This window comes from Anomaloglossus baeobatrachus, chromosome 2 (assembly GCF_048569485.1).
Source record: "Anomaloglossus baeobatrachus isolate aAnoBae1 chromosome 2, aAnoBae1.hap1, whole genome shotgun sequence".
In the NCBI taxonomy this organism is placed as follows: Eukaryota; Metazoa; Chordata; class Amphibia; order Anura; family Aromobatidae; genus Anomaloglossus; species Anomaloglossus baeobatrachus.
In genome coordinates this window covers 660,678,266-660,703,826 of record NC_134354.1, presented here as the reverse complement: position 1 = coordinate 660,703,826, position 25,561 = coordinate 660,678,266, and the positions used below count along the sequence as shown (strand labels likewise).

The following is a 25,561-nucleotide window of genomic DNA, read 5'->3' as shown; positions in this document are numbered from 1 at the left end:
TGTTCCTCCTCCTTTCTGAGAAGTTACATCACACATCAGGGGGCATGGTCTGCTCATGGGTGCTCCATCTCCCTTCTGGGATGTTACATCACACAGGGGGCATGGTCTGCTCATGGGTGCTCCAACTCCCTTCTGGGATGTTGCGTCACACATCAGGGGACATGGTCTGCTCATGGTGCTCCATCTCCCTTCTGAGAAGTTACATCACACAGCAGGGGGCATGGTCTGCTCATGGGTGCTCCATCTCCCTTCTGAGAAGTTACATCACACATCAGGGGGCATGGTCTGCTCATGGGTGCTCCATCTCCCTTCTGGGATGTTACATCACACAGGGGGCATGGTCTGCTCATGGGTGCTCCATCTCCCTTCTGGGATGTTGCATCACACATCAGGGGACATGGTCTGCTCATGGTGCTCCATCTCTTTTCTGAGAAGTTACATCACACATCAGGGGGCATGGTCTGCTCATGGGTGCGCCATCTCCCTTCTGAGAAGTTACATCACACATCAGGGGGATGGTCTGCTCATGGGTGCTCCATCTCCCTTCTGGTATGTTACATCACACAGGGGGCATGGTCTGCTCATGGGTGCTTCATCTCCCTTCTGGGATGTTACATCACACATCAGGCGGCATGGCCTGCTCCTGGTGCCTAGTAGGTGCTAGCTCCCTGATAATATCTACTTTTCTTCTGTCCGAGAATGGGGCGTGGTGAGGGAGGGACCACTCTCCCTGATCTGACTGCAGGGAAGCACATATCAGGGGGCGGGCAGCTACTATTCACCAGGAGCAGGTCACACCATCAAGGGGTGTGGTCTGCTCCTGGGTGCTCCCCCTCCTGGGATGTTAAATCACATATTATGAGGCATAGCCTCCTCCTGGTGTCTACTAGCTGCCAGCCCCCTGATAATATCTGCTTCCCTGTAGATATTTATCAAGGAAAGTGGTCACTCCCTCACCACGTCCCCGATTATCGGACAGAGCAATAGCAGATATCGGGGGCTGGCACCTACTAGATTGCAGGAGCAAGACACACCTCCTGATGTGTGATGTAACATCCCAGAAGGGAGGTGGAGCATCCAGAAGCAGCACCCAGTGTTACACTGACTTACAGGTACTGTGAGGTTGGTGAACAGAAGTATGGATCTCATCTTTATAGTTTGAAGGCAAGGCCATTAGAATAATTTTTATGTGTTTGCAGTACCCCTTTAAGCATCTTGCCCATAAAGCACCCAATTATTGTATGTTGTGTTCACTGTTCTGCTAAATTCACAAATCTGTGTCGGTTTTTACATCAGTAACAATTTTTTTTTTTCTCGTTTTGCCTCTATATTGCATGTTTATTTTTTCTCATTCATTTTTAAAAACTGAAGTAGACTGTGAACTTTTTTTTATCTATTGACTCTTAAAGGGACTCTGTCAGGATGTTTTTGCTATGTAATCTGAAGCCAGCATGCTGTAAGAGTTAATATGCAGTTTATAGCCAGCCATCGCTTATGTCAGTCTGTTTTTGTTTACCTGCAATGTTAGTTACAGCCTCTTCGCTTTTATCATTAGTGGGTATGAGGAGCACATGAGTTGTAGTCCAACTCCATCCCACTCTGTGATTAGCAGCTCCTGTCTATGGAAATTTACACTGAAAGCCTGGTGTGGGCAGGGGCAGCTCCCAGAGCTCTGCTACATGCAAAAAATATCTTTCACAGTGTCAGAACGGCTGCATCCAGTAATCAACGTTATACATCGTTGGATTCAGGATCGCTTTGCCTTCATCGTGCAGCTCTCAGATGAGATAGCAGAAACCTGCTGACAGATTCCCTTTAACAATGAAAATGAAAACTGGATGGAATGCTGAAATTAAGACTTGTCCCTTTTATTCATCCTTGTATAATGGAACTTCTTAGACATTAATGGCTGAGTCTGATTCCCCTATATGATGAGAATATGACAAGCTCTGAGTGTCACAGATTGGACACATCGATGTGTATGGATTGATGAAACAGTCTGCTGTCGTAGAAGAAAACTGGCAGCACACAGACGTGTGTGAATGTAGCCATAGTAATTAATTATTTTGCGTCCTAGGTATGCAGCCCATAATTTCCAATCAGCCGCCAAGTTACCAAGGTATGATGGGTGTCCAGCAGTCACAGAGTCCTGCCATCCTTAACAGCCAGAGAGGCAGTGTGGGGAACCAGATGCAGAGCATGATGGTGCAGTACACTCCATTACCTTCATATCAAGTAAGTCTGTTCATGGCAAGCTACCCAGTTTTGTGTTTTTGTTTTTAATGTATCTCGTATTGCTTTTTCTTCAGCGCTCTATTGGGAGACCCAGACGATTGGGGTATAGCTACTGCCCTCTGGAGGCCACACAAAGCACTACATTAAAAGTGCAAGGCCCCTCCCCCTCTGGCTATACCCCCCGTGGTATCACGGGTTCTCCAGTTTTAGCTTTGTGTGCGAAGGAGGTCAGACATCCACGCATAGCTCCACAGATTTTAGTCAGCAGTAGCTGCTGACTATTTCGGATGGAAGAAAAGAGGACACATATAGTGTTCCCAGCATGCTCCCTTCTCACCCCTGGATGGTGTTGTTAGGTTGAGGTACCTATTGCTGGTACGGAGGCTGGAGCCCACATGCTGCTTTCCTTCCACATCCCCCTGAGGGGCTCTGAGGAAGTGGGATCCTGCCGGCCTCAAAGCTCTGACGCCGGGCTCCATCCACAGACCCATTTGAACCTGCTGGATACGGAGCTGGAGTACCGTTCAGGGACATGGCCCTGCACCATTACAGGTACTCTGTGTCCCCGTACACACAGGCACAGCACACTCCAGACTTGCTGGGTGTGCTAGTGCGCCGGGGACAGTAATGGGTTACAGTCACTGCAGCTTTGCTGAGTGACTTTGTGTTTTGGGGAACTACCGCGCCGGACGCTCCGGGAGCGGCGGCGCGGCTGGGACTTGTAGTTCGCCGGGGACTGGGCGCCGACCGCGCTTTTACGACGGCGGCGCTTATAACTCCAGTCCCCGGCTTCTGCGGCCTAGTGCCGCTTCGTTCCCGCCCCCTCCCTGTCACTCAGGGAAGGGGACAGGCGCTGAGCAATCAGCAGCGCCGAGGGCTGGAGCCTTATTTACATGCTCCAGCCCTCTCACTGCACACTGTCGGACGCCGGATTCCCGCTCTGCCTTGGGGGCACGCCCACGGCCCGCCCCTCCTCACACGAGCTGGGGAAGAAGCCGGCAGCCATTACTGCACCGAGATCGGACTTTCAGCACCAAGGCAGGACGGTGGCGGTCATACACCCGCTTATAGGCGGGCGGTAAGAGGCACACATAGTGCTGAACACAATATAACTGCAGTGTATACATGTGTTGTTTTTAACTGCAAGCGACACATCAGCAGCAGGAAAGCAGGTGTGCTAAGGCACAGGCTTTCTAGGCTGCTTGTTTTGCACGACTGAGGTGTTCATTTGTGTTTATGCTGATATGCTATACATTGCACTGTACAGTCGCTAGTCTTAGCTATATTCTCCTGGAATGGCTAGACTACAGCAGCAGAAAACCAAGGGTGCTGGGGCACAGGTTTTTTTTTCCAGGCTGCTTGTATTGCATGGGCTGCAGTGTGCATTTGTACTTGTGCTTGTATGCTATACATTGCACTGTATGGTCACTCTTCTGGGCTATATTCCCCTAGATGACTAGTCTACAGCAGCAGAAGAGCAGAGGTGCCAGGGCACAGGCTTCTATGCTGCTTGGATTGCATGTGCTGCAGGGTTCATGTGTACTTGTGCTTGTATGCTATACATTGCACTGTAGGGTCACTCTTCTGGGCTATATTCCCCTAGATGACTAGTATACAGCAGCAGAAGAGCAGGGGTGCCAGGGCACAGGCTTCTAGGCTGCTTGCATTGCTTGTGCTGCAGTGGTCTTTTGTACTTTATGCCTGTATGCTATACATTGCAATGTACGGTCACCAATCTTGGCTATATACTTCTAGATAGCTAGTCGGCAGCGGCAAAAAAGCAACACAGATTTCAGTGCTGTTTTTACTACATGGGATGCTGTTCATGACACCGTCCCATTGTGTGCATGCTCCCCTGTAGCACGTCGTCTGCAGGGGTCTCTAGCACTTCGTCTGCCGGGGCTCTACTAGTTGTGGCCAAAGAAACCTCCTGTCAACCCTGTCCATGGACAGGGACGGAGTAGTCATAATATAGAGACTTGCACCCATGGGCAATCTACTGGACCAAAAGGCAGCTCTTCAGGGTTTTGATACTGACATCGCTCTCAATCCGGATACACCGGGTGGTAACGCCATACGGAAGGATCCTATACCGTCCATCACTGGAAGGTTGGATCTTTCTCCCTCAGCTCCCCCAGTGGAGATAGGAGACGAACAGGAGAAGTTCCTTTTCAGTATCTCACGCAGATATTGAGTATTTTTCTGGCCACGCTGACTTCAGAGAAGCAGTCCAGGAATACCACGCTTACCAGATAAGCGTCTTCTCCAAACGTTTTTAGGATACACGTTATCCCTTTCCCCCTGACGTGGTCAAGCGCTGGACCCAGGGTCCAAAGGTGGATTATCCAATCGCCAGGCTTGCATCTAGAGACATAGTTGCACTGGAGATGGGGCATCACTTAAAGATGCCATTCACAGACAGATGGACTCTGGTTGAAATCTGTCTAGGAGGCTATCGGCGTGTCGGTTGCTACGGCATCCACAGCCGTATTGGCAACCTAACCTTTTCAGCTGTTCTTGCGCAGCTGACCTTGAGCAGCGTCCGTAACCCCGCAATGTCTGCACTGCGGCTTACCCTGTTAATACTGTCCTAAAAGTACAGTCGAGGTTTCGGTCCTTCCCAAGCTCCGGCAGGTCCCAATTGTCCTCGTGCAAAAGGGCTACAAAACCTCAGACGGGCGCAGATTCCGGCCGGGCTCAATCTCGCCCAAGGAAGGCAGTCGGAGGAACCGCTACCAAGGCGGTCTCCTCAGGACTCTCAGCTCTCTCTCTCTCTCTCTCCGCATCCGCGGTTGATGGCAGACTCCCACGCCTTTGGCGACATTTAGCTGCCACAGGTCACAGACCGGTGGGTGACGGACTTTGTGCTCACGTGCACAGGACAGTGTTCTGTTCTCGTCCTCCGACTCCATTCTTCAGAATGGCCCCACCTCTCCACCGAGCAGATGCCCTGCTGCAGGTGGTGGACGCTCTAAGAGCAGAAGGAGTGGTGATCCCTGTCCCCCCTCAGGAACGAGGGCGAGGGTTTGTACTCCAATCTCTTTGTGGCTCCAAAAATGGACGGTTCCCTCCGTCCTGTTCTGGTTCTGAAACTGCTCAACGAGCATGCGAACGCCAGGCTGTTCCGGATGGGATCCCTCCGATCCGTCATTGCCTCAATGTCTTGAGGAAACTTCCTTGCCTCAACAGACAGCAAAGATGCCTATCTCCACGTGCCAATTGCTACGGAGCACCAACGTCTTCTACGTTTTGTGATAGGAGACGAACATCTTCAGTTCGTAGCTCTGCCATTCAGTCTGGCGACACCCCCACGGGTGTTCACCAAGGTCATGGCAGCAGTGGTAGCAGTCTTGCACTCTCAGGGACACCCGGTGATCTCGTACTTGGACGATCTACTCGTCAAAGCACCCTCCCTCGAGGCATGCCAACGCAGCCTGAATGTTACGCTGGAGACTCTCCAGACTTTCGGGTGGATCATCAATTTGGCAAGGTCAAATCTGTCTCCGACTCAATCACTAACGTATCTCGGCATGGAGTTTCATACTCTATCAGCCATAGTTAAGCTTCCGCTGAACCAGCAGCGTTCACTGCAGACAGAGGTGCAGTCTCTCCTTCAAGGCCAGTCGCACCCCTTAAGGCGCCTCATGCACTTCCTAAGGAAGATGGTGGCAGCCATCGAGGCAGTTCTCTTTGCGCAGTTTCATCTGCGCCAACGGCAATGGGACATTCTCCGCCAATGGGATGGGCAGTCAACCTCCCTGGACGGGAAGTCTCCCTTTCCCTGACGGCCGAGGACTCTCTGCAATGGTGGCTCCTTCCCACCTCATTGTCTCAGGGAAGATCCTTCCTGCCCCCATCCTGGGCAGTAGTCACGACAGATGCGAGTCTGTCAGGGTGGGGAGCAGTTTTTCTCCACCACAGGGCTCAGGGGACGTGGACTCCGCAGGAGTCCACCCTTCAGATCAATGTTCTGGAGATCAGGGCAGTGTATCTTGCTCTTCTGGCCTTCCAACAGTGGCTGGAAGGAAAGCAGATCCGAATCCAATCGGACAACTCCACAGTGGTGGCATACATCAACCACCAAGGAGGGACGCGCAGTCGGCAAGCCTTCCAAGAAGTCCGGCGCATTCTAATGTGGGTGGAGGACAGAGCATCCACCATATCCGCGGTTCACATCCCAGGCGTAGAAAACTGGGAAGCAGACTTCCTCAGTCGCCAGGGCATGGTCGCAGGGGAATGGTCCCTTCACCCGGACGTGTTTCAGGAAATCTGTCGCCGCTGGGGAGTGCCGGACGTCGACCTAATGGCATCCCGGCACAACAACAAGGTCCCGGCATTCATGGCGAGGTCGCGCGATCAAAGAGCTCTGGCGGCAGACGCCTTGGTTCAAGATTGGTCGCAGTTTCAGCTCCCATACGTGTTTCCGCCTCTGGCGCTCTTGCCCAGAGTGCTACGCAAGATCAGATCCGAGTGCAGCCGCGTCATACTCTTCGCTCCAGACTGGCCGAGGAGGTCGTGGTATCCGGATCTGTGGCATCTCTCGATCGGTCGACCGTGGTCTCTGCCAGACCGACCAGACTTACTGTCCCAAGGGCCGTTTTTCTATCAGAATTCTGCGGCCCTGAACCTGACTGTGTGGCCATTGAGTCCTGGATCCTAGCATCTGCAGGATTGTCTCAAGGAGTCGTTGCCACAATGAGACAAGCTAGAAAGTCGAATTCGGCTAAGATCTACCACAGAACGTGGAAGATTTTCTTATCCTGGTGCTCTGCTCAGGGAGTGTCTCCCTGGCCATTTGCATTGCCCAAGTTTCTTTCCTTCCTGCAATCGGGGTTAGAAAAGGGCTTGTCGCTCAGCTCCCTTAAAGGGCAAGTTTCGGCACTATCCGTGTTTTTTTCAGAAGCGTCTAGCACGTCTTTCTAAGGTGCGCACGTTCCTGCAGGGGGTCTGTCATATTGTGCCCCCGTACAAGCGGCCGTTAGATCCATGGGATCTGAACAGGGTACTAGTTACTCTCCAGAAGCCGCCCTTCGAGCCTCTAAAGGAAGTTTCCTTTTCTCGGCTGTCACAGAAAGTGGCGTTTCTTGTTGCGATCACATCGCTTCGGCGAGTGTCTGAGCTGGCAGCTCTGTCATCCAAGGCTCCCTTCCTGGTGTTCCACCAGGACAAGGTAGTGCTGCGCCCTATTCCGGAGTTTCTCCCTAAGGTCGTATCCTCTTTTCATCTTAATCAGGATATATCCTTGCCTTCTTTTTGTCCTCATCCGGTTCACCGGTATGAAAAGGACTTACGTTTGCTAGATCTGGTGAGAGCACTCAGAATCTACATTTCCCGCACGGCGCCCATGCGCCGTGCCGATGCACTTTTTGTCCTTGTCGCTGGTCCGCGCAAGGGGTTGCAGGCTTCTAAAGCCACCCTGGCTCGATGGATCAAAGAACCAATTCTAGAGGCCTACCGTTCTGCGGGGCTTCCGGTTTCTTCAGGGCTAAAAGCCCACTCAACCAGAGCCGTGGGTGCGTCTTGGGCATTACGTCACCAGGCTTCGGCTCAACAGGTGTGCCAGGCAGTTACCTGGTCCAGTCTGCACACTTTCACCAAGCATTATCAGGTGCATACCTATGCTTCGGCGGATGCCAGCTTAGGTAGAAGAGTCCTGCAGGCGGCAGTGACACCCCCGTAGGGGAGGGCTGTTTTGCAGCTCTAACATGAGGTATTTCTTTACCCACCCAGGGACAGCTTTTGGACGTCCCAATCGTCTGGGTCTCCCAATAGAGCGCTGAAGAAGAAGGGAATTTTGTTACTTACCGTAAATTCCTTTTCTTCTAGCTCTTATTGGGAGACCCAGCACCCGCCCTGTTGTCCTTCGGGATGTTTTTTTGTTGTTTGCGGGTACACATGTTGTTCATGTTGAACGGTTTTTCAGTTCTCCGATGTTATTCGGAGTTAATTTGTTTAAACCAGTTATTGGCTTCCTCCTTCTTGCTTTGGCACTAAAACTGGAGAACCCGTGATACCACGGGGGGTATAGCCAGAGGGGGAGGGGCCTTGCACTTTTAATGTAGTGCTTTGTGTGGCCTCCAGAGGGCAGTAGCTATACCCCAATCGTCTGGGTCTCCCAATAAGAGCTAGAAGAAAAGGAATTTACGGTAAGTAACAAAATTCCCTTCTTCTTTGTCGCTCCATTGGGAGACCCAGACAATTGGGTGTATAGCTATTGCCTCTGGAGGCCACACAAAGTATTACACTTAAAAGTGTAAGGCCCCTCCCCTTCTGGCTATACACCCCCAGTGGGATCACTGGCTCACCAGTTTTGTGCTTTGTGCGAAGGAGGCAACACATCCACGCATAGCTCCACTTTTTAGTCAGCAGCAGCTGCTGACTATGTCGGATGGAAGAAAAGAGGACACATATAGTGTCCCCAGCATGCTCCCTTCTCACCCCACTGTATGTCGGAGGTGTTTGTAAGGTTGAGGTACCCATTGCGGGTACGGCGGCAGGAGCCCACATGCTGATTCCTTCCCCATCCCTTTTTACAGGGCTCTGGGTGAAGTGGGATTTACCGGTCTCCAGGCACTGAGACCGTGCTCCATCTACAGCCCCTGGAGAAGATGCTGGATGGAGCGGAGTACATCAGGGACATGGCCCTGCTTCCTTAAGGTACTCTGTGTCCCCGTGCATTTGGCGCTCACACCGCAGCATGCTGGGTGTTGTAGTGCGCCGGGGGACATCAGCGCTGCGGCGCCTGTGCCATGGCCTCATTCAGCTTCGCTGAAGCAGGCTCACTTATGGGAATTGGTCGCGCCGGCCGCTGGGACTGCGGCGCGGCTGGCACTTGTGGTGCGCCGGGGACTTCAGCGCGGCCCGCGCTTTTACGGCGGCCGCGCTGATAACTAGAGTCCCCGGCTTTTGCGGCCTGCTTCCATTCGTTCCCGCCCCCAGACCTGCCAGTCAGGAGAGGGGCGGGACGCTGGCCACTTCTATGAATCGGTCGCGCCGGCCGCTGGAACTGCGGCGCGGCTGGCACTTGTGGTGCGCCGGGGACTTCAGCGCGGCCCGCGCTTTTACGGCGGCCGCGCTGTTAACTCGAGTCCCCGGCTTCTGGGCCTAGTCTCCCTTCGTTACCGCCCACAGCCCTGACAGTCAGGGTAGGGGCGTGACGCTGCATAGAGCAGCGCTGAGAGCTGGAGTATGTTTTGCATACTCCACCCCTCTCACTGTGTGCACTGTGAATCCGGATTCCCGCACTTTCTCAGGCACGCCCACGGCTTCCTTCTCTACAAGGACGCCGGCAGCCATTAGTGTCAGTTTCTGTACGATACAGAGACAAGTGTGGAAGACCCTGGCATTCTGATAGTCACACAATCGCTGTAACAGGCGTTAAGCAGCACCTGTGGTGCTAACCCCACTAGTGCAGAAGTGCACTTATAGATATGCTTGTACTATATACATTGCACTGTTTGGTCGCACGTTGTATATACCCTCCTGGATTATGCGGAGGAGTTATCAGCATATTCTCTGTGTAAAACAAAGGTGCAGAACCACATGTTTTTCTATACAGCTGGTACAGCATGTACGGCTATACGGCCGGCAGGTTACATAGACTCCCATTGTATGCACTAATGGCCAGGGGATGAGGACGGTGTCTGCAGTATTTACTGACAGTTTTTCTGAGACTATGGCTATGATACTAGAAGCCTAGCAGTCCGGACATGTCTCTCACAATATGGGCACTGTTGAATCATTGATCCATGGCCCCCCTCAGTGTGAATAACTAACAGCTCCGGGAATGTCACACGCATCCCTGAGTCACGGCTCTGCACGGACGTCAGTCCCAGACAGCCTAAGTGGGCTCGCTATGAGCAGCCTCGGTTTCATCAGGGTCCTAACGGAAGGACTCGCTGTGTAATGAGGCGGAAGTAGCGGCTCAGGATTCTGATCCTGAGACCGCTCTCAATCTGGATACACCCGATTGTGACGCCATAGTAAATAATCTTATAGCGTCCATCTATAGAATGTGGGTTATTTCTCACAGCTCCTCCAGTGGAGGAGTCAGCTTCACGTATTTTTCTGGACCACTCTGCCTTCAGAGAGGCAGTCCAGGAACACCACGCTTATCCAGATATGCGCTTCTCCAAACGGCTTAGGATACACGTTATCCCTGTCCCCTGACTTGGTCAAGGACTGGACCCAATGTCCCGAGCGGCATCCTCCAATCTCCAGGCTTGTAGCTAGATCCATAGTTGCAGTGGGAGATGGAACTGCAAACTCAAAGATGCCACTGACAGACAGATGGATCTCTGGTCGAAAGCCATCTATGAGGCTGTCGGCGCACCGTTGGCTCCGGCATTCTCTCCCTTGGGGCACTCCAAGCTATTTCAGCTTGTCTTACACAGATTGACACGGTTACACGTACATCTGTGCCGCAGGTGGCATCCTTAACCTCTCAAATGTCTGCATTTGTTTCTTACGCGATTCAGGTTGTCCTGGACTCTGCGAACCGTGCGGCGGTAGCCTCCGCTACTCCGTGTTTTTAAGCAGAGCCTGGTCTGCTCGTTAAGTGAATGGAAGGCAGATTCTGCTTCCAAAAAAGGTTGCCTAACCAGTTGCCTTTTTCTGCTGACCGACTGTTTGGTGAGCGTTGGATGTAACCATTAAACAGTCCAGGGGTAAGGATTCATCCTTTCCTCAGCCCGGACACAACAAACCCCAACAGAGCAAGAGGCAGTCGGGGTTTTCGGCCTTTTCGAGGCTCGGGCAGGTCCCATTTTTCCTCGTCCAATGTGGACTCAAAAGGATCAGAGGAGCTAAGATTCTTAGCGGGCTCAGTCTCGCCCAAAAAAGCGACAGTCTGAAAACCCGCTTCCAAGGCGGCTTCCTCATGACTTGCGGCCTCGGTCGGTAGCAGGCTCTCCCGCCTTGGCGATATTTAGCTGCCATAGGTCAATGACCATTGAGTGTGAGACATTCTGTCTCACGGGTACAGGATAGAGCTCACTTCTCGTCCTCCAACTCGATTCTTCAGAATTTCTCCACCTCCCGGCCGGGCCGCTGCTCTTCTGCAAACAGGGTGCACTCTATAGGCAGAAAGAGTGATGACCCCCGTTCCTCTTCAGGAACAAGGTCACGGTTTTTACCCCAAATTCTTTGCGGTACCTATAACAACGGGCCGTTCCGTCCCGTTCTGGATCTAAAAATGCTCAGCAAGCTCGTGGACACCAGGCGGTTCCGGATGGAATCCCTCCGCCATGTCATCGCCTCAAGGTCCCAAGGATATTTCCTAGCATCATTAGGCATCAAGGATGCTTATCCACACGTGCCGATTGATCCAGAGCACTAGCGTTTCTACGCTTCGTTATAGGAGACGAACACCTTCTGTTCGTAGCTCTACCTTCCGGCTAGCGACAGTCCAATTGGTCTTCGCCAAGGTCAGGGCAGCAGTAGTCACAGTCCTGCACTCTCAGGGTCACTCTGTGGTCCCGTATTTAGACGATCTACTTGTCAAGGCACTCTCTTAGGAAACATGCCAACACTGCCCGAACGTTGCGCTGGAGACTCTCTAGAGTTTTGGGTGGATCATCAACTTTTTAAAGTCAGATCCGACCCCGACCCTATCGATAACATATCTAGGCATAGAGTTTCTTACTCTCTCAGCGATAGTGAAGCTGCCGCTAGACAAACAGCATTCACTACGGGCTGCAAGCTCTTCTTTAAGAACCAGTCGCACACATTGAGACGCCTCATGCACTTCATACGTAAGATGGTAGCAATGGAGGCAGTTCCTTTCGCGCAGTTTTACTGCGTCCACTACAATGGGACATTCTCCGCCAATGGGACGAGGAGTCGACGTCCCTCAACAGAGTCGTCGTTCTTTCTCAGGCGGCCAAGGAATCTCTACGGTGGTGGCTTCTTCTCACCTCTTGGTCAAAAAGAAGGTCCTTCCTATCCCCGTCCTGGGCGATAGTTACGACAGACGCGAGTCTATCAGGGTGGGGAGCAGTTTTTCTCCACTACAGCGCTCAGGGTACGTGGACTCAGCAAGAGTCCACTCTTCAGATCAATGTTCTTGAACACAGAGCAGTGTATCTTGCCCTACAAACCTTCCAACAGCGGCTGGAAAGCAAGCATATCCGACTTCAGTCGGACAGCTCCACAGCGGTGGCATACATCAACCACCAAGGAAGAACGCGCAACCGGCAAGCCTTCCAGGAAGTCCGGCAGGTTCTGATGTGGGTGGAAGACACGGCATCCACCATATCCACAATTCACATCCCAAGTGTGGAAACTAGGAAGCTGACTTCCTAAGTCGCTGAGGTGTGGCCGAAAGAGTATGGTCTCCTCACCCGGACGGGTTTCAGGAGATCTGGCGCCGCTGACAGAGGCCGGACGTCGATCTAATGGCGTCACGGCACAACAACAATGTGCCAGCTTCATGGCACGGTTTCACAATCATCGAGCTCTGGCGGCAAACGCCTTAGTTCAGCATTGGTCGCAGTTCCAGCTACCTTAGGTGCCACCTCTGGCATTGTTGCCCAGAGTACTGCGCTAGATCAAGACCGACTGCGGCCGCGCCATCCTCGTCGCTACAAATTGGCCGAGGATGTTGTGGTGCTCGGTTCTGTGGTGCCTCACGGTAGGCTAACCGGGGGCACTACCAGACCAATCAGACTGGCTGTCTCAAGGGCCATTCTTCCATTTGAATTCTACGGCCCTCAACCGGATGGTGTGGCATTGAGTCCTGGAACCTAGTGTCGTCAGGATTACCTCAGGACGTGGTGGCCACCATGAGACAGGCTAGCATACCAACGTCCGCCAAGATTGACCACAGGACGTGGAAGATGTTCTTATCTCGGTGCTCGGCGCAGGGTGTTTCTCCCTGGCCGGTTGCATCGTCTATGTTTCCTTCCTTCCTGCAATCTAGGTAGGAGAATGGGTTGTCGCTCAGTTCCCTTTAGGGACAAGTCTCAGCGCTATCTGTATTTTTTCAGAAACGACGACTTCCTCAGGTACGCACGTTCCTACGGGGAGTTTGTCTTCTCAGCACTCCGTACAAGCGGCCGTTAGAGCCCTGAGATCTGAACAAGGTTCTAATTGCTCTCCAGATGCCGCCTTTCGAGCCTTTGAAGGATGTCTCCCTTCCCGTTTTTCACGGGAAGTGGCCTTCTAGTAACGATCTCGTCTCTTAGGAGAGTTTCCGAGCTAGCAACGCTCTCATACAAACTCCCTTCCTGGTCCTTCACCAGGACAGGGTAGTTCTGCGTCCGGTTCCGGAATTTCTCCCTAAGGTGGTATCCCATTTTCATATCAATCAGGATATCACCTCACCTTCTTTGTGTCCTCGTCCAGTCCATCAATTTCAGAAAGATTTGCATCTGTTGGTTCTGGTGAGAGCACTCAGGTTCTACTTCCCGCATGGCGCTCCTGCGCCACCCGGATGCACTCTTTGTCCTTGTCGCTGGTCGGCGTAAACAGTCGCAAGCTTCCAGATCCACCCTTGCTCGGGGGATCGAGGAACCAATTCTTGAAACCTACAGTTCTACTGGGCTTCTGGTTCTCTCAAGGCCGAAGGCCCATTCTACCAGAGCCGTGGGTGCATCCTGGGCATTACGGCACCAGGCTACGGCTCAGCAGGTGTGTCAGGCACCCACCTGGTCGAGTCTACTTACTTTTACCAAGCATTATCAGATGCATACCTACGCTTCGGCAGACGCCAGCCTAGGTAGATAAGTCATTCAGGCGGCGGTTGGCCACCTGTAGGAGAGGGCCGTTTGACGGCCCTATCATGAGGTATTCTTTTACCCACCCAGGGATTGCTTTTGGACATCCCAATTGTCTGGGTCTCCCAATGGAGCGACAAAGAAGAAGGGAATTTTGTTTACTTACCGTAAATTCCTTTTCTTCTAGCTCCAATTGGGAGACCCAGCACCCGCCCTGTTTTCTCGGGGTTTTTCTGTTTTTTCGGGTACACATGTTGTTCATGTGGTATGGTTCAGTTCTCCGATGTTTCCTCGGATTGAATTGGTCTTTAAACCAGTTATTGGCTTTCCTCCTTCTTGCTTTGGCACTAAAACTGGTGAGCCAGTGATCCCACTGGGGGTGTATAGCCAGAAGGGGAGGGGCCTTACACTTTTAAGTGTAATACTTTGTGTGGCCTCCAGAGGCAATAGCTATACACCCAATTGTCTGGGTCTCCCAATTGGAGCTAGAAGAAAAGGAATTTACGGTAAGTAAACAAAATTCCCTTCTTTTTTTTTTTTGCCATTCCCACATTTTCTCTATAAAATCTTTAAAAATAACAATGTATTTTTAACTTGAAGAAGAGTTTGTAATAAAAAAAAAAAAAGTATTAACCCCCTTCACCACTGACCGATTTTCAGTTTTATGTTTTGTTTCTTCTTTCTTTTTTTTTCCTTTTTTTTTATTTTGCTCCCCCTCTTCTGAGAGTCGTAACGTTTTTTTTATTTTTCAGTTAGGGTACAGTCTCACTAAACGACGTACTAGCGATTCCAACCACGATACGACGTGGTCAGGATCACTGGTACGTCGCTACAGGGCCGCACCAGCGATTCCAACCATGATACAACTTTGTCAGGATCACTGGTACGTTGCTACAGGGTCACTAGTGACCTGTCAAACGGTCAGATCTTACCAACGACGCAACAACGATACAGCGGTCACTGGGACCCTGTCACATACCACGATTCAGATCTTGGTTAGTAACATAGGCGTGCATCTACATTGCCTTTTCCGCGCCCCCCTCTGCTTCGATTGGTGGTCGTAACTGCGTTGTGACTGGGCGGCCTTGCCTTGCCTTTAGAGAAGGCAACATAATAGCGCTTCCATCCTTCTCCATCCATGTCCATCCTACAGTCCCGATGCAGAATGGACTGTATTACGATCTGCTGCTACAAGCGGTCCGGGACAAGTGAATTCAACCCTCTGAAATATACTGCGATCTACAAGCCAGAACAGAGGATGAAAGCGGCCAATCTGAACGCAGTAGCGATCACCAATCGGAACAGAGATGGCGTGGTAACAACGAAGATGCACGCCTACGTGAGTTGCGAACGAGGTTGTTGGGTAAGGTGTCAAACACACCGATGCATGCTGCGCTGCGGGAGCCCGACGACCAAAAAATGAACCAGAACAGTGTGTAACGATCAGCGATTTCACAGCAGGGGCCAGGTCGCTGCTTAGTGTCACACACAGCGAGATGCACCCTCTTCTGATTTGCGTCATACATGTATGGCGAATGTTGTGAAGGGGTTAATGGTTTTAGCCTCTATTTTTATTGTAACATGCTTTGCTTCTTAAAGGTGGTAACATCAATCTCCTTTGTGAAGCACTGCTTGTTTTTTGGGGGGGGGGTTTCAGCTGTCCTCAGACTACACAGCGCTCCTGTTCTCTAAATGGTATTTGATGGAGCCGTGTGTTACCAGACCTGTCCATCATTCCCTTCCAATAAAATAACTCCATACATAGCAAATCTGATTTTTTGATTGGTGGAGACAGTCTTTATACCGCTCTAGTTAGTGCGGTCAGAGGAAGGCTGCACTAACAAGAGCAGAAGGGGAGCTTATAATACTTGGGAATATGGTAGTTAGTGCCACCAAAATGGATCCCCAACACATTTGCTATAAAAATTGTAAAGTGGACAACCCCTTTAAGTTTAACTTTGCACTTTCATTTAGGTTCCTGTGGGAAATGAATCACAGGGTGTTGTGCCACAATCCTATCAGCAATCGGTACTGGTACCAGCTAACCAGTCAGTGCAGGGCACCATGCCCGGCGGAGGGATGCCAGTATACTACAGTGTTATACCACCAGCACAGCAGAATGGCTCCAGGTAAGCCGACTCTCATGGCTGCATTGCATTTCCGGTTCTGGTATTACAATATATATGTGGCCCAGTATGGATAGGAAATGTTTTTTGTTTTTTTTAGTACGGGCTGTTTTTTGAGCAGGAACTTATGCACTCCTCTATTTCTGGCCTTGATGGATCAACTATTTTATTTTTTTACATTTAATCACTTCGTTCTAAGAGCCGAAGTGTTCTAATTGTTCTGTTCATTGAACCATTTGGTGAAAAGCGTTATGTTTAACACTATCTCCAATATATTGAAAACTTTTTTTTTTTTTCCTTTTGGCCGGTCGAGTGGGAGGGTGACAGCAGGGGAATTGTAAAAAGAAAAGCAAACCCAGTCCCTAATTTTCCCCCAGTGTCCAGATGCCATTTTGAAGGCAAAGAGTGATCCACCAGATATTTGATTTAGGTTTCTCTTTAATTTATTCACTTTGCATTTAGTCAATTGATAAAAATAAACAAAGACCTTTCTATTTTTAAAAGCGTTCGTGCCTTGTAGCTAATTTTCCACACCTGCCTAAAAATTTTTCACAGTATTCTGTATAGTTGTATTTTTTGTTTTGCATAATAGTACCCCATATTTGACCGTTGCTACTTTAGAATCTCCATTCTCGCCACCTCATCCTGGTGTTTGTGTGTCGGCTTCTGACGCGCACTGCACATGTTCAGAAGACTCCTGCGGTCCCAGTCATGCGCAGTGCGCGTCAGAAGCCGAGAAGCAAACACCAGGGTGAGAAGGTGAGAATGGTAAACGCACGCGAGATTCTAAAGTAGCGACGATGACGTCAATCCATGGTATCACAGGGGCGTGATACCATGGAAAGCATGTAGACGCACACAGGGCGATGAGACGTCCATGGGGCTAGAGACCCTGTCATTTACATAGGACATATGAAAGTAATAAAACGTATTTTATTACTTTCATATTACACAATATAACACAGGGATGGGTAGGAAAGGGTTAGCAGCTCACACAGGCTCCTGCTTGTTGGTCAGAACGCTTTTTTGACCTGACAGGTTCTCTTTAAATACAGTTAGGTCCAGAAATATTTGGACAGTGACACAATTTTCGCGAGTTGGGCTCTGCATGCCACCACATTGGATTTGAAATGAAACCTCTACAACAGAATTCAAGTGCAGATTGTAACGTTTAATTTGAAGGTTTGAACAAAAATATCTGATAGAAATTGTAGGAATTGTACACACTTCTTTACAAACACTCCACATTTTAGGAGGTCAAAAGTAATTGGACAAATAAACCAAACCCAAACAAAATATTTTTATTTTCAATATTTTGTTGCGAATCCTTTGGAGGCAATCACTGCCTTAAGTCTGGAACCCATGGACATCACCAAACGCTGGGTTTCCTCCTCCTTAATGCTTTGCCAGGCCTTTACAGCCGCAGCCTTCAGGTCTTGCTTGTTTGTGGGTCTTTCCGTCTTAAGTCTGGATTTGAGCAAGTGAAATGCATGCTCAATTGGGTTAAGATCTGGTGATTGACTTGGCCATTGCAGAATGTTCCACTTTTTTGCACTCATGAACTCCTGGGTAGCTTTGGCTGTATGCTTGGGGTCATTGTCCATCTGTACTATGAAGCACCGTCCGATCAACTTTGCGGCATTTGGCTGAATCTGGGCTGAAAGTATATCCTGGTACACTTCAGAATTCATCCGGCTACTCTTGTCTGCTGTTATGTCATCAATAAACACAAGTGACCCAGTGCCATTGAAAGCCATGCATGCCCATGCCATCACGTTGCCTCCACCATGTTTTACAGAGGATGTGGTGTGCCTTGGATCATGTGCCGTTCTCTTTCTTCTCCAAACTTTTTTCTTCCCATCATTCTGGTACAGGTTGATCTTTGTCTCATCTGTCCATAGAATATTTTTCCAGAAGTGAGCTGGCTTCATGAGGTGTTTTTCAGCAAATTTAACTCTGGCCTGTCTATTTTTGGAATTGATGAATGGTTTGCATCTAGATGTGAACCCTTTTGTATTTACTTTCATGGAGTCTTCTCTTTACAGTTGACTTAGAGACAGATACACCTACTTCACTGAGAGTGTTCTGGACTTCAGTTGATGTTGTGAACGGGTTCTTCTTCACCAAAGAAAGTATGCGGCGATCATCCACCACTGTTGTCATCCGTGGACGCCCAGGCCTTTTTGAGTTCCCAAGCTCACCAGTCAATTCCTTTTTTCTCAGAATGTACCCGACGGTTGATTTTGCTACTCCAAGCATGTCTGCTATCTCTCTGATGGATTTTTTCAGCCTCAGGATGTTCTGCTTCACCTCAATTGAGAGTTCCTTAGACCGCATGTTGTCTGGTCACAGCAACAGCTTCCAAATGCAAAACCACACACCTGTAATCAACCCCAGACCTTTTAACTACTTCATTTGATTACAGGTTAATGAGGGTGACGCCTTCAGAGTTAATTGCAGCCCTTAGAGTCCCTTGTCCAATTACTTTTGGTCCCTTGAAAAAGAGGAGGCTATGCATTACAGAGCTATGATTCCTAAACCCTTTCTCCGATTTGGATGTGAAAACTCTCATATTGCAGCTGGGAGTGTGTACTTTCAGCCCATATTATATATATAATTGTATTTCTGAACATGTTTTTGTAAACAGCTAAAATAACAAAACTTGTGTCACTGTCCAAATATTTCTGGACCTAACTGTATATATCTAATATAATATTCATTCAAACCTTGTAATGCAAAACATATATTTTTTTACTTTTGATTGAACTTTTTAATATCCTATTTTTTGTCCTGCCTTCATCATGTGATGGCTTTGTTGTTGATAAAATACCCTGCAATAACTCTGCTGTGCAGTTCATTCTGAGCCTGGCAGTGCAAAGCTGATTATCGGCATCGCCACAATTTCTAGAACCTCTGTGTGGATTCCGCAGTTTTTAGTGACTGGTCAATGTTTGAGATCAGGACTTCCTCCGATACCAGCTTGTGCAGCATGCCATCAGCCGTCCGGTCTTGTGTACCAGCCAGGATACATGTGTGTGTAATTCCCATTCGCTCCAAGTTTTTACGACATACTATAATTGTCCATGTCTTGTAGCCCGTCTGTTGGATTTCTCCCTCCCGGTTCTGAGCAGTACCAGATGCCTCAGTCTCCTTCTCCCTGCAGTCCACCACAAATGCAGCAACAGTATTCAGGTAAGGACTCCTTACTGTACATCATATGTAGGGCACTATTGTAATTACTATGATTAACACTCAGATCTATTCTGGGTCTTTATTGCTTCCCATTACTCAGCAACACATGACATTGTTGTGTCTATATTCTTAATTTTCACATTATCAATAGTTTTTGTTTCAAAACTTAAATGGGTTTGCCTCCCTGTGAAAAAACTCAGTGACTAGCAGTAGGCATGTTTGCTCGAATGGGTCGAGCATGCATATTTATGGCCACTTATTCCACTGAAAAAGCATGTCAAGAAATGACTGTTAATTGTTTCACTTACCGTATTTTTCGGACCATAAGACGCACTTTTTTCCCCCCAAATGTTGGGGGAAAGTGGGGGGTGCGTCTTATGGTCTGAATATAGGGCTGCGGGGAATGAGGGTGCTGCGGTGGAGCGGGTCATCGGGGGCACGAGCAGGCTGTAGCAGCCTGCCGTGACCACGTTGTCCCGCTCATTTAATATGCACGCCCATCCTCCCGCCCATCTCTCAGCGGTGAAGCCGGCACTGACAGGTGGGCGGGGTGATGGGCGAGGGATAAACAGCCGGCCCGCATGATCACCCCTGGCAACTTCAGCCTGGAGTGATCATGTGCGGCTGTATTCACTGCTCCCCGCGCATCATCATCAGTGCGGGGGGCAGTGAATCAGTACAGATTACTCACCGTTCCCCTGCAGCACCGCGATCTCCTCCGGTCTGTGCCGGTCAGCTGACTTGCGTGGAGACTAGCGCCGCACACAGCGATGACGTCATCGCTGTGCTCACGTGTCCACACGGGACAGACAGGAGGAGATCATGATGCTGCAGGGGAACGGGGATGGCTCCACTCAGCGGTGCTGCCGCTGACAGACGGTAAGGGGAGCAGTGCTGCAGGGAGTGAGGTGAGGTAAGGTGAGTATGAACGTTTATTTCTTTGTCGCTCCATTGGGAGACCCAGACAATTGGGTGTATAGGCTATGCCTCCGGAGGCCGCACAAAGTATTACACTAAAAGTGTAAAGCCCCTCCCCTTCTGCCTATACACCCCCCGTGCTCCCACGGGCTCCTCAGTTTTTTGCTTTGTGCGAAGGAGGCAGACATGCACGCAAGCTCCACAGCTTAGTCAGCAGCAGCTGCTGACTATGTCGGATGAAAGAAAAGGGGGCCCTTAACAGGGCCCCCAGCATGCTCCCTTCTCACCCCACTCTTGTCGGCGGTGTTGTTAAGGTTGAGGTATCCATTGCGGGTATGGAGGCTGGAGCCCACATGCTGTTTTCCTTCCCCATCCCCCTTAGGGCTCTGGGTGAAGTGGGATCCTAATCGGTCTCCAGGCACTGAGACCGTGCTCCATCCACAGCTCCTGAGGACTCTGCTGGATAGGAGCCGAGTATCGTTCAGGGACATGGCCCTGCTACTTTGAGGTACTCTGTGTCCCCGTGGGGACCGCGCACAGCAATACTCCAGCATTGCTGGGTGTGCTAGTGCACCGGGGACCGCGGCGCTGACCGCGTTTGTGCCATTACACACTGCAGCGTCACTGAGTGTGTTAGTGTATGGGGACTGCCGCGCTGACCGCCGCTGCCATTGTTATCACTGCGGCGCGGCTGGGACTGTTAGTGCGCCGGGGACTTCCGCGCCGACCGCGCTTATACGGCGGCCGCGCTTATAACTCGAGTCCCCGGCTTTTGCGGCCTAGTCTCTTTTTCTTCCCGCCCCCAGCCCTGCCAGTCAGGGGAAGGGCGGGACGCTGTACAGGACGGCAGCACTGAGGGCTGGAGCATGCTTTGCATACTCCACCCCCCTCACTGTGCACAGTGGTGCACCAGTTCCCGCACTTTCTGGGTCACGCCCACGGCTCCCTCCTCTCCTCAGGACGCCGGCAGCCATTCCTGTCAGCTCCTCTGACGCTGCAGAGGGGAGACAAGCTCTGGGGGACCCAGGCAGGGATTCTGGTGGCCACACAACCGCTTTAAGCGGGCGGTAAGCAGCACCTGAGGTGCTGGCCCCACTTGTGCAGAAGTGTAATTATAGATTATATGTTTATAGGCTATACTTTACACTGTATGGTGCACGGTTGATTTCTGGCTATATACCCTATTGTGTTGCTCAGGGGAGACAACAGCATGGCGCCCACAAGAGGCAGGGGTGCCAAAACACAGGCTTACTATGCTGCCTGCGCCGCATGTACGACCTCGCTACCGGCAGGTTCCACTGACCCTCATTGTGTGCACTGCTCGGCCCCTGTGGCACTTGCTCAGCCGGAGCCTCTGCTAAGGGGGGCCCAGGGGGAACCACCAGCTAACACTGTCCAGGTGACAGGGACGGAGTTTGCAGTTTTTACTGACAGACTTTCTGAGACTATGGCTAAGATTCTAGAAGCTTTGCAGTCCAGACCGGTATCTCAGACCATGGGCACTGTGGAATCATTGCCCCCTGGTTCCCCTCAGTTGGAACAACAATGTTCCCCCGGGGTGTCTCATAGATCCCAGGGTGAGGTCTCTGACACGGACCGCAGCCCCAGACCGCCTAAGCGAGCTCGCTGGGAAATCCCCTCGACCTCATCACATTGTTCAGGGTCTCAGAGGGAGGACTCTCTGTATGATGAAGCGGAGGTAGCTGATCAGGATTCTGATCCTGAGGCCGCTCTCAACCTTGATACTCCTGATGGTGACGCCATAGTGAATGATCTTATCGCGTCCATACATCAAATGTTGGATATTTCTCCCTCGGCTCCTCCAGTGGAGGAGTCAGCCTCTCAGCAGGAGAAATTCCGTTTCAGGTTCCCCAAGCGTACAACGAGTATGTTTCTGGATCACTCCGACTTCAGAGAGGCAGTCCAGAAACACCGAGTTTGTCCAGATAAGCGTTTTTCCAAGCGCCTTAAGGATACACGTTATCCCTTCCCCCCTGACGTGGTCAAGGGCTGGACTCAGTGTCCCAAGGTGGATCCTCCAATCTCCAGACTGGCGGCTAGATCCATAGTTGCAGTTGAAGATGGGGCTTCGCTCAAGGATGCCACTGACAGACAGATGGAGCTCTGGTTGAAATCCATCTATGAAGCTATCGGCGCGTCTTTTGCTCCAGCATTCGCAGCCGTATGGGCACTCCAAGCTATTGCAGCGGGTCAAGCGCAAATTGACGCACTCACACGTACGTCTGCGCCGCAAGTGGCGTCCATAACTTCTCAAACGTCGGCATTTGCGTCCTACGCTATTAATGCTGTCCTGGACTCTGCGAGCCGTACGGCGGTTGCAGCCGACAATTCGGTGGCAATACGCAGGGCCTTGTGGCTACGGGAATGGAAGGCAGATTCGGCTTCCAAAAAGTGCTTAACCGGTTTGCCATTTTCTGGCGACCGTTTGTTTGGTGAGAGGCTGGATGAAATAATCAAACAATCCAAGGGAAAGGAAACATCCTTACCCCAGGCCAAACCAAAATTACCCCAACAGAGGAGGGGACAGTCGAGGTTTCGGTCCTTTCGGGGTGCGGGCAGGTCCCAATTCTCCTCGTACAAAAGGCCTCAGAAGGATCAGAGGAACTCCGATCCATGGCCGTCTAAGTCACGCCCTAAAAAGACCGCCGGAGGTGCCGCTACCAAGGCGGCTTCCTCATGACTTACGGCCTCCTCACACCGCATCCTCGGTCGGTGGCAGGCTCTCCCGCTTTCTTTGTCGCTCTATTGGGAGACCCAGACAATTGGGTGTATAGGCTATGCCTCCGGAGGCCGCACAAAGTATTACACTCAAAAGTGTTAAGCCCCTCCCCTTCTGCCTATACACCCCCGTGCTCCCACGGGCTCCTCAGTTTTTTACTTTGTGCGAAGGAGGTCAGACACGCACGCACAGCTCCACAGATTGGTCAGCAGCAGCTGCTGACCATGTCGGATGGAAGAAAAGTGGGCCCATATAGGGCCCCCAGCATGCTCCCTTCTCACCCCACTCTTGTCGGCGGTGTTGTAAGGTTGAGGTATCCATTGCGGGTACGGAGGCTGGAGCCCACATGCTGTTTTCCTTCCCCATCCCCCTCAGGGCTCTGGTGGAAGTGGGATCCTATCGGTCTCCAGGCACTGAGACCGTGCTTCATCCACAACTCCTGTGGAGCCTGCTGGATAGGAGCCGGGTATCGTTCAGGGACATGGCCCTGCTACTTGGAGGTACTCTGTGTCCCCGTGGGCTGGGTGTGCTAGTGCACCGGGGACCGCGGCGCTGACCGGGTTAATATGTGCCATTACACACTCAGCGTTGCTGAGTGTGTTTATGTATAGGGACTGCCGCACTGACCGCCGCTGCCATGGAAACACTGCGGCGCGGCTGAGACTTGTAGTGCGCCGGGGACTTCCACGCCGGCCGCGCTTATACGGCGGCCGCGTTTATTACTAGAGTCCCCGGCTTTTTGCGGCCTAGTTTCCTTTCCTCCCGCCCATAGCCCTGACAGGCAGGGGAAGGGCGGGACGCTGCACAGAACGAGCAGCACTGAGGGCTGGAGCATGCTTTGCATACTCCACTCCCCTCACTGTGCACAGTGCAGGCACCAGTTCCCGCTCTTTCTGGGTCATGCCCACGGCTCCCTCCTCTCCTCAGGACGCATTCCTGTCAGCTCCTCGGACGCTGCAGAGGGGGACAAAATCTGGGAGACCCAGGCAGGGACTCTGGTGGCCTCACAACCGCTTTAAGCGGGTGGTAAGCAGCACCTGTGGTGCTAGCCCCATTGTGCAGTAGTGTAACATTATATGTTTATGGTATATATGTTTTACACTGTATGGTGCACAGTTGATTTCTGGCTATATACCCTATTGTGTTGCTCAGGGAAGATAATAGCATGGCGCCCACAAAAGGCAGGGGTGCCAAAACACAGGCTTATTATGTTGCCTGCGCCGCATGTACGACCCCGCTACCGGCAGGTTCCACTGACCCTCATTGTGTGCACTGTTCGGCCCCTGTGGCACTTACTCAGCCAGAGCCTCTGCTAGGGGGGGCCCAGGGGGAGCCACCTGCTAACACTGTTCAGGTGACAGGGACGGAGTTTGCAAAACTCTCTGAGACTATGGCTAAGATACTGGAAGCCTTGCAGTCCAGACCGGTATCTCAGCACAGGGACTCTGTTGATTCTTTGTTCCCTGGCCCACCTCAGCTGGACCAACAATGTCCTCCCGGGGTATCTCATGGATCCCAAGCTGAGGGTTCTGACACAGACCCCAGCCCCAGACCGACTAAGCGAGCTCGCTTAGATTTTCCCTCGACATCATCATATTGTTCAGGGTCTCAGCGAGGGGAATCGCTGGTTGATGACGCGGAAGTAGCTGATCAGGATTCTGATCCTGAGGCCGCTCTCAATCTTGATACTCCGGACGGGGACGCCATAGTGAACGACCTTATTGCGTCCATCAATCGTATGTTGGATATTTCTCCCTCAGCTCCTTCGGTGGAGGAGTCGGCTTCCCAGCAGGAGAAATTCCGTTTCAGGTTTCCCAAGCGTACACCGAGTATGTTTCTGGACCACTCTGATTTCAGAGAGGCAGTCCAGAATCACCATGCTTGTCCAGATAAGCGTTTTTCTAAGCGCCTTAAGGATACACGTTATCCCTTTCCCCCTGACGTGGTCAAGGGTTGGAATCAGTGTCCCAAAGTGGATCCTCCAATCTCCAGACTGGCAGCTAGATCCATACTTGCAGTGGAAGATGGGGCTTCACTCAAAGATGCCACTGACAGGCAGATGGAGCTCTGGTTGAAATCCATCTATGAAGCTATCGGCGCTTCTTTTGCCCCAGCATTCGCAGCCGTATGGGCGCTACAAGCTATCTCAGCAGGTCAAGCGCAAATTGACGCAGCCACACGCACGTTCGCGCCACAGGTGGCGTCCATAACCACTCAGACGTCGGCATTTGCGTCTTACGCTATTAATGCTGTCCTGGACTCTGCGAGCCGTACGGCGGTTGCAGCCGCCAATTCGGTGGTACTCCGCAGGGCCTTGTGGCTACGGGAATGGATGGCAGATTCTGTTTCCAAAAAGCGCTTAACCAGTTTGCCAATTTCTGGCGAACGATTGTTTGGCGAGCGTTTGGATGAAATCATCAAACAATCCAAGGGAAAGGATACATCCTTACCCCAGCCCAAACCGAACATACCCCAACAGAGGAAGGGGCAGTCGAGGTTTCGGTCCTTTCGGGGCGCGGGCAGGTCCCAATTCTCCTCGTCCAAAAGGCCTCAGAAAGATCAAAGGAACTCTGATGCATGGCGGTCTAAGTCACGTCCTAAACAGACCACCGGAGGTGCCACTACCAAAGCGGCTT

General features: G+C 51.3%; 1 protein-coding gene across 2 annotated transcripts in view; it reads left to right on the top strand.

Annotated features, from left to right (window-relative positions):
- R3HDM2 (R3H domain containing 2) overlaps window positions 1–25,561 on the top strand; it is a 282,716-nt gene that overhangs the window by 219,133 nt on the left and 38,022 nt on the right. For both annotated transcript variants that reach the window (XM_075337072.1, XM_075337071.1), the window contains 3 exons: window positions 2,078–2,235; window positions 15,924–16,078; window positions 19,170–19,267. In XM_075337072.1, coding sequence (XP_075193187.1) covers window positions 2,078–2,235; window positions 15,924–16,078; window positions 19,170–19,267 — 411 coding nt within the window. The remainder of the gene's footprint in view (window positions 1–2,077; window positions 2,236–15,923; window positions 16,079–19,169; window positions 19,268–25,561) is intronic.